Raw genomic sequence first — 18411 nt, forward strand, 5'->3', positions numbered from 1 at the left:
AACAAGCCTCGGCAGCCAGCGTCCAATAACAACAAAAGTATTCCAAAAAAAGTCCAACAAAAAGTATTATCGTGAGAATTAATTTTGATTAGACTTGTTCACGATGACCACTGACGCTATATACATAAATATTTTTTGTGCCTGGCCATGCCTACTGATAAGCGATGATCTTTGTTTGTCTGCCCTTTGTATCTGTTTAGAAAGATTGTTTAAGTTTTTACTACGGATGTAAGAATCATTCGAATTTTGAAAAGAGTCTTCGATTCCAACACCGTGTAACTAGTTTTTTAACAAATCGATGGAATTGTTCTTTTCTACCAGCTTTGATATCTATCAACTATTTTCACGCAAATTTGTAATTTATTTCGTTCACATCGTGTTAGAAATATTTAATTATAATATATATCCAATAAATATAATTGGGCAATAATATGATAGAATATTGATGAGAAACTACCCTTTTTGAAATCAGTTTACTTTTCTATAACTTAGAATTACGTAATTTATTACATAAATTATTGCATAACGTAGAATTCAACGAATTATATTTATAGAATAATTATTACTTCCAGAGGAAGAAGTTCAAAATAGAGCACCATATTATTAGCATTACAAATTTAATTCTTATTGGAAATTTTCCATCATTCTTTTGTTACTGCTCTTGAAAAAATTGACCGCAATTCTCGTTAACAACATTGCTAAATTGTACTTAATAAATGTGTGCAATTAAGCGACCGTGTTCCATATATAAAACAGAAATAGGTAGCAGTTATGTCGGAGACGACACGTATTATGTCATAGCGAATTTAAAAATAGTAAAGTCATTGAAAACTTGATAATTAATCACATTCATACTTCTTCGATTCTTTTATAAGGATGCCTTAATACGGACGGTAGTATTTACTATTGCTCCTTATACGTATCTACGCTATTTGTTCCGAAGTTAATAAACTGATAGGAATTACGTACTTTGGGACTGAACTATACTCAAGCAGAAGCAATTCGAATCAAAAAGAGCCATTTATTCGATTGGAATAAAATTCACTGAACCTTACTAATGTCACTCGTTCAGCAAACATCGTCATTCTTACTAGGAAATGAGTTTGATCCGAGCTAAACACTGTTTCACTTGTACTGAGAAGGAAAATGATCGACCTAATTAGATTTCGATTTAATCTAACTGGCATTCGTTGGATGCTGGAAAATGTTTAAAATGTATGAATTTCTGTAACATGGACTTCCTTTAGTTAATCTTCTCATTTATGTAGTTATAGATGCAAGAAGAATTACAAAAACTTTAGAAAACCAATGATAAATTCAATAAAAAATCGGTTCTTTAAAGGCTAACAGAAAGAATTTGACGAACTTACAATAAGAATTATCCATTTGTCTTACGATTGTTTCTAGCCTTGGAATTAGCTATTTATGCATTTGATTATGCCAAACGTTGTATTTGAATCAGCGCTTAAATAATCTCTACCAAGATCTTTGTAAAATAGTATCATCAGTACACAATTATGCATTATGCAAATTAGACAGATTATATTAACGAACAATATAAGCATGAAATATTTCTCCTTGCTTGTATCAAACTACGGGGAAATAACATATCTTTCACGTTTTGTATTATTCCGTTACAATTTTTTAACAAAATGTCTGTGGACTTTTTATGTAATATTTCAGTCTTGTAATATCTTACATATGAATAATTTACATATGAAGTGTATTATATCAGAAAAATGCAAACGAGGTCTTGGATATTGTTAATTTTAGATTTAAAAACTAGAAAAACTGTATACAAAAAAAGAATATACTACGTTTTTATCAGAAAAATTGTATTATTATCAGGTAAATTTTTACATTTTAAATTACTAACCTTGCAAATAAAATTCTTCTTTACTGCGATAGAAGAATTCTCTAAATATTTTCTCTGGAAACTATATTTAATATAACAATTTCTATTCAAAATTACCAGCTGAATTAACTGTATCTAACAAATTTTCGTGTCCTCTTCGTAACAATTTGTATCTCTACAGTAATCTACGTCACCGGTTACCGTTTACATTAGACAGATCATTATGTCCAAGGATTATTTTCGTCATAATTGCAATCAACGCTTATGCTACCGATTCTCTACATCGACTAAATAAAATTGCTCTACATCGACTAAATCAATGTAATCCCTGTGATATCGAGTCGACGAAATCCTTCAATCGTTTCAATTATAAAGCTTCGCGTTTCGAATAACCATAGGAGTAAACATCGATGGAAAGAAAGATGGGAAAACGTCATCAATAACGAACCGGATATCAGACAGCATAATTTAGAACCGCGTCAGCTGTAACTGTGTCTTGGTTATACAGATTTACCTTTGAACTTTGAAACGAGCAAATAAAGGGAATTGTTCGGTATCGAGTTAATCAAATCGCGATCCACAGGGAACGAATTTGATCTGTTGCGGAACGAGCCAATTGTCCCTGGTTAACGGTGGCGTAGCTTGTGGCTACAAGGAAAAGATCTTCGTAAAAGGAGATCAGATATTCCTGGAAGATAATATAGAGGGGAAATAGATATGAAGTGACATACAAAAGTTACGTTAAGCTTTGAGAAAGAGATACTGGAGCGATAGCAGAATTTTTAAATGTACAACAGCGAAATGGAGAAATGGTAAATATCCGATATAAGCGCGATATATATTTTTATTTGTATGTGACTTTTCATAAAGTTGTTTGTACGAAATTTTAAATTGAAAATAAAAAGCTTTTTGCCTAAAACTCTCTTAAGTCCAAAGAAATTGTGAAACAAATTTTACAATTTATGATAGAATTACTAGATTGCGAATGTTGATGCGAATTTATATTTTTATGATCACGATTAAAGAAAGGGAATCTGAATAGAAATTTTTTTCACTTACTGCATATATTTAATTAATCGTTTCTAATATATATACTGTGTCCTCTCTACTTACTGTGAATGTTTTGTTAACCAATTATTTGCTAATTAATTGTACTAACTAAAGTAACTCTACCAAATTAGGTATATAAATAATATTTAAATATTTATATGTTTATAGAATATATGTAACTTTTTTATATAAAAAAGAATATGAATGTTTCACATATTTTATTTACATTACAAATACTTTGTACATTTTTGCATCTGTCAATTTTTAATAAATGCATGAACATCCACAGTTTACCAATTACATAATAATATAAAACGCCATCATATAGACGTTTATTTATTTGTCGATAAATATATATTATCACTTATAACGATCCAAAGCAAGAGACTTTCAAGGAATTTGCACGAAGCTTCCTGGCCTTTCATAAGAGTCTGTCTCTTTCTACTTTGAAAGTAGCCTGTGTACCGACTTGCGAGGCTGAGTTTCTATTCTCAACGTTGTATCATACTCCTCTTCATTATTTTCCCGAGGAAATACGATGTCTCGTGTTGATATGAATACATCATTATATCCACGTCTTTAAGGGAAATATTGAGAGAAAAACGAACAAACGAAGATCGTATAGTGGGGGTGGTGTTTACGTATCTGTGATAACAGTGTTGCGGGGGTTTTTCTCAAGCATAGATAGAATATCTTGTTTTTGTCCTAAATAACGTTTAGGAAGAACTATATATATGTATACATACATACATATACATATGTATATATATATGTATATGAGTTTCATGTATGATTCTTTTGTTTTATCGGAGTTGAGTTATGGAATAGCAGATATGCATTTAACCCTTTCATGTTCGATGTTGTGCATACGCAACACTGTAGTTTAACAGCTTATTAACTGAACACGATAAATGTATCTTCTCTCAGTAAAACTGATTTTGAATTATTTTAACGTTTTCTATCCCCTCTACAAAAATTAATTTTTTAGTAATTCTGTTTCCGTTTCTATCGTATTATTATGCTCCTGTTATTAAGAACTGATGAAAAGAATTTTTCTACCGTGTTGAAAGGGTTAACCGCGGAAAAGAGAAAAATGGATTATTGGTAAATTCATCGAATAAAACAGAAATATTGGTGAAATGTTAGGATTCATCAATTTTGCATTAGTATGACGAAGTAGTTATTATATAATCGGTAGAGGATGCTTGATTCGTTTGGATGAGAAAATACGTAAAATGTTTCCGAGACAAATTTTGATTGCACATTGAGATGTAATGAATTGTAAAATCAATTCAAAAATTGCTTGCTTTGGGCATCAAGTTCTATAGAGCATCTGATTCTTAATTAAGCTAATTTTTCAACTACGAACTGTAATTTTCTTAATTCCCTTTCTATTAAACTAATTCTTGTCATAAATCTCTTCCCCTTCTCTGTCTATCTGAACTTCATTTGCCAAAATTTGATTTACTGCCTGATCAAATCAGTTACGTATCTAATTCGAAGAGTTTAGATATAATTCTTATAATCTTTGCTGAATAAATGGCCCGGTTAACAGGTTAAATTGAATGATATTATCCTCTAATTCCAACAAATGAGCCGACAGTCTCTCCCATAGAGACCTTCAATTATCATCTCGTATCAGCTCTCCTCGATTACGTTTCCCCGAAATGTTTTCCAATCTCCGAAACGTAGCCGGACCTTGAGTTGTTTTTAATCAGTCATCGAGCCAATCCTCGGCGACCTTATTCGGAAATCACTGGTGAAAAATCACCTCCGAGCTCCTTAAATGATTTTTACAAAGCGTCGATCAGCTCGTATACGAATGGATCTGAGGCAAGGATCTGGTGTCACGATAATCGTGTCGAGAGGTCAAATCATCAGAGGGGTTATCAGTGGCGTGACGCTCGCGAATCCAACGACGTTTATCAGCCGCGTTCAATTTCGCTACAGACTTCGATAACGCTTTTTCGATTCACACGTTCTTACGTCAAATTTTGTGACATGCACGCCTACGCGGCGTGTCTTTCGCTAATCATGTGTTTTACGCGATCTCGAAAATTTTCCCTGGACTCACAGTCGATAAGCGAGTATAAGCCGATCAGATCATCGTCAGTCAGCTTGGCGGGACAGACGAGATTCGTTAACGTGACGCAACACAATTTTGTTACGTCTGATACGTTTGCGTGACCTCGTAATACTTAAATTGTTTTGAGGAAAATTCAGTCCTTCCTTTTTTTCGTCTGCTTCTGGGACCATGCGTAAATATCATGATCCAGCGTTGATTAATGCCTCATATGACGTCTACGAAGTGTGAAACATTAGTCGAACTTGGTAGAATGTTAGGAAATCTTTGTACATACATATCACACTAGAATTCATATCGTTGTGTCCGGATAGATTTATTTGGAATTCTGTTTTCATGTTTGTTTGGTTTGGATTGATTTTATTCGTTGAAATTTGGGAGTAAATTTTGTTCTTGTCGAGTATTGAAGATTCCTGAGATTTCTTCTATTTCGGTATTAAAATATTGGAGTATTGAAGAATCTTTATTTAATTATGTGTTTTGACTTTTCTAATTATTTCTTCTAAACAATTAAATTCCATTTGACTGTAGACTTAAGAAATGTTTATCTTGTTTTATGACATAAAATTTTGCGCATTTGTTACATGAAAAATAATAAGAAAAACATATGCAAACAGATAACACAGTTTAATCTTTCAGAATAGTCAACAGATATTTTGAACAGAAAAAGATGTACAACGTGTATGTGCCTTCTGTACTTTTCCAGTTTTAATCTACCATTAAAGCGTTAGAAACTTTTATGAATTGTTAAGACTGTATATTGAGCTTGGAGATAAATTTTTTTAAACTAACGGATGAAGTTATGAAAAAGAATCAATAGTTGTAGATTATAATAGGGACAATTTTATTTAATACCTAAATCTCTGGATTAACTATAGGTAATCTCGTGAATCGCTATATCCACCTTTGTTTATTTTGAAAGCATAGATATGTAACGTTGTAGGTTTTACAAGACGAGCACGTGTCGTTTATTCATTTGTTTTTTATTATTTATATTATGATATGTAAATGAAATTACACATATTGCATGCTTCCGCTTACATCACGAGATTGATTGCGTTTTCATTTGAAATCATTATAAAACACGTTTTCATGCATTTCTATGCAAAATACAACGAAAATGTCGTGTACTTATACATATATCTACATTAAACTATAGCGATGCAGTATACAAAAGATGTGTAGCTAGAAGAATTTAAAGATACTTGAAAAACGTATTTTTATGCAATAAAATCATCATGATGTCGTTACGAAAGGACAAACTCAGACTTGCCAAGACAAATAGCGCGCTTCACGCTAAACCGAGCAGCTGTTTGCATGTATATTATTGCATATACATTATATACATTGTAATCTTGATACTTGACATTAAATGAACGACCGCCAAGAAATCGTAGATATTTTTGCAATCATTGACGTCTATACTTCTTATTGTTGCAATGTTAAATATAGTGAATGATACGGGTGAAACCACTTAAATAACTATTTTTATCATGATGATACTTCCTTGTAATATATTCTTTACAATATATCTAACATAAGCTACCTGTGTATCTATGTATGTATATCCTTTTAATTTTATTTTATTTATTACTGTATTTATTACTGTATCACTATATTATTGCATCGATAATGAGATACTATCTGTATCAGTTATTGATTTCTAGTTTTCAAATCAGAACAACACATTATGATCATAACACATACGTTAAAAATATGTCAGACGTTTAAAGGAGGTGCTCATCATAATATTTACTAACAATAAGTACTCTATTTAGAATCTTTTATTTTATTTTAAAACAGCTATAGCGACTTGTTAATTTTAATATTATTAAGTCGGTAAATTTCAAAATTCAACGAATTCGATGATAATGATTTATTCGTGGTAGCAGTAACCATTATGTTTTCATATCAATACTTCACATTAATATATTAACCATCTAGAATATATTTGAAAATTACGTAATAATGACCTAGTTATGTTGTAAAAGATATTTCCATAAATTCCTGCTATTCTGTTTTATTTTAGCCTGTTATTTTAGTAATATCGTGGAATAATAATTCTTAATGCTAATACGAAAAAAGCTGCAGCAAGTTTACAGTATCTCGTCAATATTATTTTTCTTCTTTCTTCAATACATCCCATTCACCATTAATGAATATCAAAGGGAAACAAAGGAGTGGCGTGATACGAGAACGTTATAATGCAATCGTTGTATCGATAAGTTCTTTTGAACTTCGTCGGCCAGGGACCAATTTATCGTGGCTTATATAATTTTTTTCGTTTTCCACATTATGTCCAAGTCAAATAATAGGGACGGTAAAAGCACCACACAAAGAAACAGTTAATACTACTAGTCAGTTTCATTTTCTTTATTCATTTGGACTTTCATTTGCGTCAGTCGATAGCATTTAGATGTTAACGAGGTTTTTCTGTGCTGGTTAGGTAATGTCAGCAACTGATAAATAAATGTAACACAACGAAGGAAGCTTTCTGTTTCCTGGTGAATTGATATCATTTTTTCGTGGAATAATTTTATTTTAGAATGATTAGAACAGAGTATGCTTGGAATATTTGTATTTTCACGTAATATATTTTGGAAGAATGTTATTTTATTTGTGTGAAATTAAATAATAAATTAGATAATACTCTATTATACATTATCTTTATCAATATATTTAAAAAATAATGATAATTAAAGCACCAATCAGATTCTTCCTCTGATGGTTGTGTCTAGACCTGCTGAGAACATTAATAATTATCTCATTAGCGATTGTTTGACCGCTTGCGTCAATCGTTAACCAGAGAGTGGACGTGTTTTCATAATGTTCAGAAAATAAAGGAGGCCGTGCTACGGGCAAAACAAAAGAACGTCGAGGAGGATAACGAGCAATTAACAAAAGATGTTCTGGGACTTCGTCACGTATTGCCAACTAAGCGTTATCGTGTTATCGACTCCTACGCCGGACTTTATGCACTTCCGATTGCTATTTACGCGAGTCTCGTTTCTACACTTTCTCGCGATTTCGTTGGAAAATACCGAAAGTTTCTTAGACTTTCGTACAATTTGTTGTTTGTTCGAATCGACCTACATTACCGAAGAAGAGTTCGCATTTTTTTCGTTTAATGAGTTACACGAAATTATTCACTTCAAGCGAAAACTTACGATTTTATTTGTAATATTTGGCGTAGAATCGATAGGGAATGGTTTTTGGTAATAGAAATCTTTACCTGAGAATATGTTAGGAATTTTAAGAAATTTTTTAATGTTTGACAAAATTAAAAGTGGGTAGTATCTTTAGGTAGATACTTACTTCTAAAGCAGATAAATGAAAAAATTCTGGAAACATACCATCTCGTCGTAACTAGAGCAGACTCTAAACTTCGTCAAGTAGTACGAGTCAACTAAATCTCCTTCATCATCATAAAACTCAACTATGTCTCCGTTCGTTGGAACATTGTGTCGTTTTATACGTTGCTGGAATTTATGACGGAATTTTATGATCTATTTTTCGCGATAGCCAAAGAAATTTCTCACTGCTAATTAAAATCGATACTTATATGGTAGACTCGTTTGGAGTTATATAGACACTACAAATGGCTCCAAGTAAAATCTCTAGCTCTTATTCGAGTTTCCTGGACGCACTAAATCTCAGGGATATAAGAAATATTGGCTCGATACATTAATATTTAATGCATCGCAATTTTAATATTTTTTATCGAACTTGACACATTTAAAAACTGAAGAAATTGGCGAGCTTGTTAAATCCTATTGTACTTCTACCAACGAAAATAGTTGCATAATAAAATTATATAATCTAAAATAGACTTTCTTTGAAATTGCAGTGTTCTGGTATACTATACTGGGTACATTCTTAAAATTGTAGACACTCAGGCGTCCCACAATTTTTAAATGATATTATGTTTACCTCTTGTTCCTTCTCAAGTACACAGTTTGTTTTTTATTATCAGATTAATGTCGATGTAATTTCGTGTTACGAAGCGACGATGTCTGAATCTTTGATCGTTGCTTTTGATAAAGAAAATTGTATACCACGGCTTAGGAATTTGCGTCTATTGTTATTATATGCTTCCTGGAATGGCGACGATCAATCTGCAAACGCGTATGACGATCGACAGAACGTGTAACGTCATTGATTTAACATTTGTCGAGTTATTTGCTGCATTCGATCGACGCTGTGACTATTTGTGGCAATCGAGTGTAGAATTGCTTTCACACCATTGAGCAGTGTCATCAAACTTGCTTATAATTCCCAATGTGGAATTGATCGTAAGGAATTTTAAAAGAAGATCAAGAATATAAAACTAGGTACGATGGACATAATGGAATTTTGAAAGGACAATAACGAATCCATGAAATTGGATTATACGAAACAAAATTAGATATTAAATCAATTATTATATTGATAAACTTCAATATTTAATGGGACCATCTTTGACATTTACTGTACGGTTAAAATGTGTATTCATGTAGTATACTAATTTTTTTATCAAATATATGTTTGCAGCAAATATCTCATAATTTCTATATAAATTTTTAGATTGTTTTCAAATATGTCTGACATAATTTGACGATATCTGTGTCTCGTTACAGGGCTAATGAAATTTGAAAATGTCTTATGTAACACACACAATATCTAAATATTTATTTATTATTTTATTTATTTATTTATTTATTTATTATAGACATATATATATAAAATTGTCTATAGTAAGTGTTCAAATATTTTCGCGAGCCATTATATTCTATATACATTTGACCGTGTTTGATATTCTCGAACGAAAGAAACAGGAGATAGCTTTTCCTTAATCATTTTGCATCTCGTGGAGTCTCTTTCCGAGAAGAAAACATTGTGCTGAGGAAGAAAATAGGTAGCTTAACGACCCATTGTTATGTTAAAAAAGAGGTCCGTTGATCTCATTGTTTTCTATTGCAAAAATTTAAAAATACAAATGAGTACATGTTTCTATTTGTAATAATACTGTCTTTTCCAAGTAACGGTTTCTATAGCCTTTATGTATCTCAAAGGGAGTTTCTTTCATTATAAAAGTCGTCGCCAATCACCTTTTCTCATATGATTTTGTTATATCTTTCACGTACATTTGATACGTTATTGAAATGTCAGAAGATAGAATGAAGAAGTTGAATAATTAATTCAGCCCAATGGCAGGATGTTACATGGGTGAATTAAAATTTCCACTTGATTCTATAAAAATTGAAATATTCCTTCACATTCAAAATAATATAGAAAATTAACGTTAACTGGTTATCTTTAAAATATAGAATCTACACATATCGATATCCTGTTGTGCTCCGTTCTTTTCTAAATATATTTTTCTATATCAGGATTGTATCTTTAAAAAATAAATACGCTAGTAATTGCAGTATCTTGAAAAATCGCGCTTTTGAAATTAACTCATCCTCTAAAAGCACGTGAAAGCATAAAAAGGGGAGAGAGATTTCCTTAAGAATACACAGAATGTATAAAAATAAAGACTTGGAAGTTAAATAAATAGAGAAAAAGAAATGAAATTAGCAATGTGACCATGTCATTTTACGTACATTCTTCTTATGAATTAAAAGATATAAAAATTAAGATGCAGAAGTTAAATAAAAATAAAAATACATATAACATCAACAAATATCATTACTTTATACGCGATTCGTATTATTCTCTGCTTTTCTAACAATAATGTGCACAGTTGCTAAGAAAGGAAAACTACGAAGTTGCTTCTTTAGTTCTATACAAAGAATCGCCTTGGGACATCTCAGCGAACGCTAATTAATATCTATGTGCATGTTATATTCTACAGCCGGATTAAAGAGGTCGTAATATTTGTTCTCCAGGTTATGGCAGTACACTTCGACCCGGTCATCTTCGATGCGTACTACAATGGATGTTGCAATGGAACCTTTTGGCCATTGTTCCACTCTATGCCTGATCGAGCGACCTTTATCGCGGAACATTGGCGAGCGTACTCCGCGGTCAACGAGGAATTCGCTGTTAAAACGGTGAGTATAATCGCCGTCGAATGGAGTATCGATTGAAATTACAATAGGACGTCGGCTACTTGAAATAGCAAGAGAGTAGTAATTCAATTCGACGAGAGGATATATGTATATGATGCTATGTCAGGCAGCGATTATGTGGATAAAATTGTCAGATAAAGAAAAATGTATATAAGATATGAAACACAGGAAGTACACTGTTATCTATATACTCTTATACTCTTGTGTACTCTACAAATAAGTGTTACGTTGAAATTGTTAAAAATGGTATCAAGGTAACAAATATTTGCTGCGATTTAAACAGAGCGATACGTACCTTTACATGCGAGATATTATGTTGTCATAATAGTAATGAGAACTGAAAAGTTCCGCATACGTGGAATATTTTGTTACTTAGTAAGTTATTCGTAATAGAATTGTATCGGAGAAAAAGAATTATTGTTTTCAAAGTATCGAAAATATGCCTTTAGTAAAAATTGAGTTTTATTGAGATAAAAACGAGATTATAGAGATTATATTAGGCAGATATTTCTAGTACTAAATATTCAGTTTTTGTATCGACTTAGGTCAGTGCATTGGAACAAATTTACAAGGAGCAGAAGAATCAACCGAATGGCACGCCTTTGGTCTGGGTGCACGACTATCACCTAATGTTAGCAGCGAATTGGATTCGGCAACGAGCCGACGAGAAACGTCTCAGATGTAAATTAGGCTTCTTCCTCCACATCCCTTTCCCACCATGGGACATCTTCAGATTGTTCCCATGGGCTGATGAAATCCTTCAAGGAATGCTTGGTGAGCTTTCACTGATTCTTATATCGCTAAAAATTTTTAAGTTCCCGATTAAAATTTGTAAATTTAATCCAGAAGTGATATTTAACGTGAATTTAAAGTACTAAATTCTATTTCTTAAAAGCCGAATACAAATATATAAATTTCACGAATTTTAATTAGATTATACGTTATAATAAAGTATTTGCCAAAATCTTGAAAACTGACTGTTACGAATCAAAGAATGTAAATTTATTTGTATCTGTTTTAGGTTGCGACATGGTTGGTTTTCACATTCAAGACTATTGTCTGAACTTCGTCGACTGCTGCCAGAGAAGTCTTGGGTGCAGGGTTGATCGTAAGAATCTGTTAGTGGAGCACGGTGGAAGAACTGTTCGTGTGAGACCACTTCCCATTGGCATTCCATTCGATAGATTCGTCTCGTTAGCCGAGAGTGCTAACAAGGTCATGTTGACCAATCAGAAAATTGTATTGGGCGTTGATCGTCTTGATTATACCAAGGGTCTGGTCAACAGATTGAAGGCTTTTGAGCTGTTGCTAGAAAAACATCCAGAACATCGTGAACAGGTAACGATATTATTATAATTTATATTAACGCGATAATAAAATTCGCAAATCATACAAGATTCGCATTTCCTTTATATTTACATTTTAATATATGGTAATTTATGGAGGTACATATATGAGGTCAAAGTACTTACACATGAAATAAAATAAAATGGAAAGATTAATGTCTAAATGTTTCGTTTATTTAAGTAAAGCTACTTTGGATTATTGCAATGTTTCATAATAAATATTCAAGGTGTATTATTTATTCATTTTGTAATTATTGAAATATGTTTTAATTGAAGTAGAGTGTATTGCAAAATGTCAATAAAACTCAGCTAGATCTAGTTACCAAAGAGGTCACACGGTTAATCTGTTATGACCTATCCGTCTTTTAGAAAAATAGTGACGAAGAAACTTACATAAGAATTTATTGGTCACAAACAGTGTTCAATGATAGGATAAAATACTATAAATCAAATAATTCTAGATTTAGTTTAAAACATAGCTATTAAATTGTCTTATTCAATTAATCAGATACTAAAAGAAAATTGCAAAAAAAAATATATGAGTTTCCTATCAAATTACTCGACGAAATGATATATCTGTTTAGGTTACTATGCTTCAAATTGCTGTACCATCGCGAACTGACGTACGTGAATATCAGGATTTGAAACTTGAGATGGATCAACTTATCGGTCGCATAAACGGTCGATTTACGACACCGAATTGGTCTCCTATCCGTTACATTTATGGTTGCGTGAGTCAGGACGAATTGGCAGCATTTTATAGGGATGCTGCGGTTGCTCTGGTTACACCACTTAGAGATGGTATGAATTTGGTCGCCAAGGAATTCGTCGCTTGTCAAATTAACACACCACCTGGTGTGTTGATCGTTTCTCCATTCGCTGGAGCTGGGGAGATGATGCACGAAGCCTTGATCTGTAATCCTTATGAATTAGACGAAGCTGCTGAAGTTATCCATAGGTACGATTAATATGTTTATACAAATTGAATTTGGAGTATCATTTAAATATTTACTATTGTAACTCTGAAGTTTTTGATTGCAAATCGTCTTTCTTTTAAGTATGTATATTCTAACAAATCTATTTAATATTTCTATAATAAATCTATTTTTGTATATTCCTGTTAACATTAAAGCTTTAATATTGTATTATTATGTTATTACATCAAATCAACTAATCGTTACTTTTTTAAATTAATTAACCATTTAAGCAAAAATATTACTGCTTTCAATGACTTTAAGTATTTAATTCTTGTCCAAGAAACGTTCAAATAAAAAGAACAAAACAGTTTCAAACATATAAATATGGTTTGTGAGCTCGATTTTAAACTTCTTAATTAATTTTTGTATACATTCCAGAGCGCTTACCATGCCAGAAGACGAACGCACATTAAGAATGAATCACTTAAGACGCCGTGAAAGGATCAACGATGTCAATTATTGGATGAAGTCCTTCCTGCAAGTAATGGGATCGCTGGAGGAACATGATTCTGTAGGTGCAACCACGATGCAACCAGTGACCATGGATGATTTCGATGATTACTTGAGCAAGTAGGTATTGTTAGAGATCAACGACATGCATGACTGGGCCCGACCAGAGCATGTGCTTATACGAAAATCAATCAACCACTGTACGATTAAAACCCAGTTATTCTAAGGTGTTAAAATTATTAACACTATGTATGTAAATTTCCTATCGAATTAATTGTTGATTACATTGAGAATACTAAATGAATTAATCGCACTTTAATGTATGTGTGTGGGCAAACTATTACAAAACAAACTTACTGATGGTTACTCACAAAATTAAGTAGATTCGTAGTTACTTATTAAAACCTAATTTGTTGAGTCATGAGACAAGAATAAATAAGGGGGCAGAAAAACTAAAACCACAATTTAAAAAGATTGCTGCACTTTAATGACAAATATCGTAATTTAGCTCACTTTAAATACACAATATTCTACTAAAAATCTTCTACACAAAAACTGTATACATCAAAGTGTATAGGTAGAGTTTGCTTATCTCATGTACGAGTGCAGATTGCTGATGAGCATGCTAGTACAAACCACAAGTTTGGTATGTTAACAGAACGGTCCCAATGGAATGCATCTTTCGACAAAAACTGATTAAAAATCCGGTCGATTGAATTGTTTATTAAATTGAGCATGAGTTTGGGTACATCGCAGCGTAGGGAACGCTGACCACCAGGTGCTTTGATATTACCAGTGATATATTACAAATACATATGCAACCTTCCAACTATTCAAAATCAAGAGCATTTGCAACAATTTTCCTAATTAACCGTATCCATCTGTATTAATGTTCTTGAAAAATCTATCCTATTGTAAAATTAATTAAGTTATCGTAATGTATTTAATGCATTGTGAACGAAGTATGAAAATGTTCTTGAATAAAATTCCAAGTCTGCGGATTACGTGTGTCTATGTTCGACACTGTTTGAAGAGGTTTATGCTCAGTCAGAGAATGCTTTTGGAACACGGCGGGCCCGCGCGTGCGAATGCGACCTGACTCATGATGAAAGCCGGGTAACGTTCCAGTGATAACACATGTCCCCTAGGTATATCGGCGATAATCATAAATTGGCCCTCTTGCTGGACTACGATGGTACTTTAGCTCCTATTGCGACTCATCCGGATCTTGCCATTTTACCTTTGGAAACGAAGAACGTTCTCCAAAGGCTATCGAACATGTCCGATGTATATATAGCAATTATATCAGGCAGAAACGTGAACAATGTGAAGTCGATGGTTGGTATAGAAGGTATTACGTACGCCGGAAATCACGGATTGGAAATTTTGCATCCGGACGGTAGCAAGTTTGTTCATCCGATGCCTGCTGAGTTGGAAGATAAGGTGGCAAATTTGATGCAAACGTTGCAAGACCAAGTGAGTATGATTTTCATTATTTTTTCCAAAGCGATAGTATTTTGAGATATTTGTTATTCGTCTTGCAATTAAAATTGTTGGAGCATTTTAATATTTTGTGATATTATAATATTGTTTTTAAGCGAGCAATGAATTATAATGAGAAATGTAAAAAGGAAGTTATATTAGAATGTAATAATTATAATTGAATAGTTTACGACAATAAAGGGGTAATTCCAATACTTAGATTGTCTTTATTGAAAGAAGAAGAAAGAAGACGATTCTATATTCAAAAACGTAATTTATTATTACGAATGTCTTCTTGGCTGTGCATTTATAGCACGTTTCAAGATGTAATTTGATTTTGATTGACTTTGAGTTAATTTTTCTTGATTTATTCAAATTAGTCAAAGATAGAGCTGCCTTCTTAGCATTCTTGTAGCAGCTCTTTCAATTAAGTATCTTTTTCAATAACATCTCTGTATTATAGTAACAAAAGCAAAGTAGAAAAAATATTTCTAAGAGTTTTGAGTATTAGGTACTAGGGACGTATCGTGTAACATCTTCAACAATTGTAATTGCAACTAATTACAACTAATTACTTACGACTTTAAACGACTAATTTGGTGTATTGAATCTAGCTTTGCAAGGATGGAGCTTGGGTAGAAAACAAAGGAGCGTTACTGACGTTCCATTATCGTGAAACGCCAATGGAAGGACGTTCTCAGATGGTTGATCAGGCAAAGAAAATCATCGAGCAAGCAGGTTTCAAAGCCTGTTCAGCGCACTGTGCCATTGAAGCTAGACCACCAGTTGAATGGAATAAGGGTCGTGCTTCCATTTACATCCTGCGTACGGCATTTGGTTTAGATTGGAGCGAACGTATCAGGATTATTTATGCCGGTGATGATGTTACAGATGAAGATGCAATGAAGGTATGAACTCCCCAATAACCGAATCTACAGTAAAGGAAGAATGGACATATACTATATCTAATACTTTAACACGTTCATCGTTAAGTTGAAGTCGCATGGCCTTCCATTGTGACGGAAATTGTTTTTAAGCAATCGTCAACATTTGCTACGTCATTCGAAAACCGTTGCGCTTGACGCTGATGTGGTGGTGTCATTTGCACTTGAAAGTAACCACACCACGATAATGTAACGTCATCAACAATCAACGTGTTAATAAAAGATTTCAGATTACCACAAAAAGATAATACTAGATATCATAATTATACATAGTTATACAGCCAATATTAGATTTCCTGAAACATAAAAATTATATATAGTTATATAGTTAATATTAAATATCCTGAAACTTATAAATTCTATACAGTTAATATGGTCAATATTACATTTCCTGAAACTTTTATCCATCTATTAAGTTCATTTTTTCTTTGATTTTGATCTATTGTCATATCTTATATAATCTATATAATTATGTATTCTCTGCAGGCGCTAAAAGGTATGGCAGCTACCTTCCGCGTAGCGTCGTCGCATATAATCCGTACGTCGGCAGAAAGACGTTTGCCGAGTACGGATTCCGTGTTGACCATGTTGAAGTGGGTAGAGAGACACTTGAGCAGACGCAAGCCTCGCAACAGCACCGAGATTCCTTCTAGATACCGACGTAGCAGCGCTGGAATTACCATGGAAATGTCGTATATGCCGACGAATACAGTGTTAGAATCCTAGGTGACGCCCTAATAATCTTCGTTATCACATCGACTGTATCCTCGACAAGAAATACATACTTTGTATGTCACAGGCTTAATATGATGTACTCGTAGAGTAAGATCAAATAAAAGCGAGAGGGAAGAATAAGAGCGAAGGAAAAAAGGGAATCTCTAGGTGGATAAAATAAAATAAAATAAAAAATTAAAATAAAAAAAAAAATCATCGCGTAAGTTGTATCGGCTGCGAGAATATGGTGGAAAGCATCATTGTCATGTATCAAACAAATCAAGCGTCACATGAATAATTTTTCCCTTGGATAAATTGTATTCGAGATCTTCTATTTAACATATTCGATTGTATCGAGTTAACTTAATAGAACTTATCGTACTTACGCATGTATACAAGCCAAAAAAATGGAAGAACTGATCTTTTTTGATGTGGAACCAACAAATCATTCTATATTGACTGTTTTCGATGTTTAATCGATGTATCTCTCCGGTGACCAGTTAAATGGCTTTACCCCGATAAAACATAACAAATCGCGTTATAAAAAAAGAATTTAAAAAAGATGAATGTTACGTGTGCAGTCGCTAAATCTTCGTTTCAAGAGTGAAGATGGCTTCTTCTTTTTTTATTTAATGTTCACCATAACAATTATTACGCTGTGCGATATAATCAGCCTGAATGTAGATTCGATAAAGCGTGTTTTACCAAAAGTCGTATAATAGGTACTTAGCTATGCATAGTTTCTAAGTTCGCGTCGCTCAAAAAGTATCACAGGAAATATTCGATATATATTTTAATATTATCGTAATAACTTAACGAAAACTGATTTTATTAAATATTTGTATATTTGCTACCAATTTCCGAGACACGAAACAGATGATTGTAACGGAGAAATGGTTCCACGTATGTCAGCATATTAGGAGATAAGAGAGGATACAAAAAATTGTATTCGAATATGTAGCCTGCTCAAAATATCATAATTGACTAACATAACAGGTTTCAGTTTTCCATTTGTAGATTTTAAATCGATTTGTTGGATGTTGCTGTTTTTTAAATCAGGTCGATGCGGCCGATTTCGTTGTATGTATATTGGGCATGTATTTTGTATACCATTGAAATTATGCGAAACGCATTCATTTTGTTAAGATTATAAAGAATTCTCTTTGAAATAGAATCATGAAACATCTGTCCTTTTTTTTTATAAAAGCTATCTTTCTTTTCTTCTTTGATGCAAATATGTACTTTTTTAAAATGAGAATATCAATAACGTTTACAAGCTGTTAAATTAAATGCAATCGATATAGGTCAGACGACTCGAGAACGAATGAATACAGGCGAGAATACGCTTTTAGTATGCATATCGCTTGTAAAAAAGGAATTCTTAAGTTTAACGGTTAATCGACTAATAATATGATTTTATCTTTCCTTCTTTTCTTTTATAAATCAAATGATAAAAC

At 32.6% G+C, this 18411-nt stretch overlaps 1 protein-coding gene across 3 annotated transcripts in view; it reads left to right on the forward strand.

The window, feature by feature from the left end:
- LOC126875343 (uncharacterized) overlaps window positions 1-18140 on the forward strand; it is a 38930-nt gene extending 20790 nt beyond the window's left edge. For all 3 annotated transcript variants that reach the window (XM_050638247.1, XM_050638248.1, XM_050638245.1), the window contains 8 exons: window positions 10859-11023; window positions 11587-11815; window positions 12063-12379; window positions 12972-13345; window positions 13743-13934; window positions 14963-15290; window positions 15911-16204; window positions 16727-18140. In XM_050638247.1, the coding sequence (XP_050494204.1) occupies window positions 10859-11023; window positions 11587-11815; window positions 12063-12379; window positions 12972-13345; window positions 13743-13934; window positions 14963-15290; window positions 15911-16204; window positions 16727-16966 (2139 nt within the window). In that variant the 3' untranslated portion in view covers window positions 16967-18140. The remainder of the gene's footprint in view (window positions 1-10858; window positions 11024-11586; window positions 11816-12062; window positions 12380-12971; window positions 13346-13742; window positions 13935-14962; window positions 15291-15910; window positions 16205-16726) is intronic.
- The last annotated feature ends 271 nt before the right edge of the window (window positions 18141-18411 follow it).

This window comes from Bombus huntii, chromosome 2 (assembly GCF_024542735.1).
Source record: "Bombus huntii isolate Logan2020A chromosome 2, iyBomHunt1.1, whole genome shotgun sequence".
Lineage (NCBI taxonomy): Eukaryota > Metazoa > Arthropoda > Insecta > Hymenoptera > Apidae > Bombus > Bombus huntii.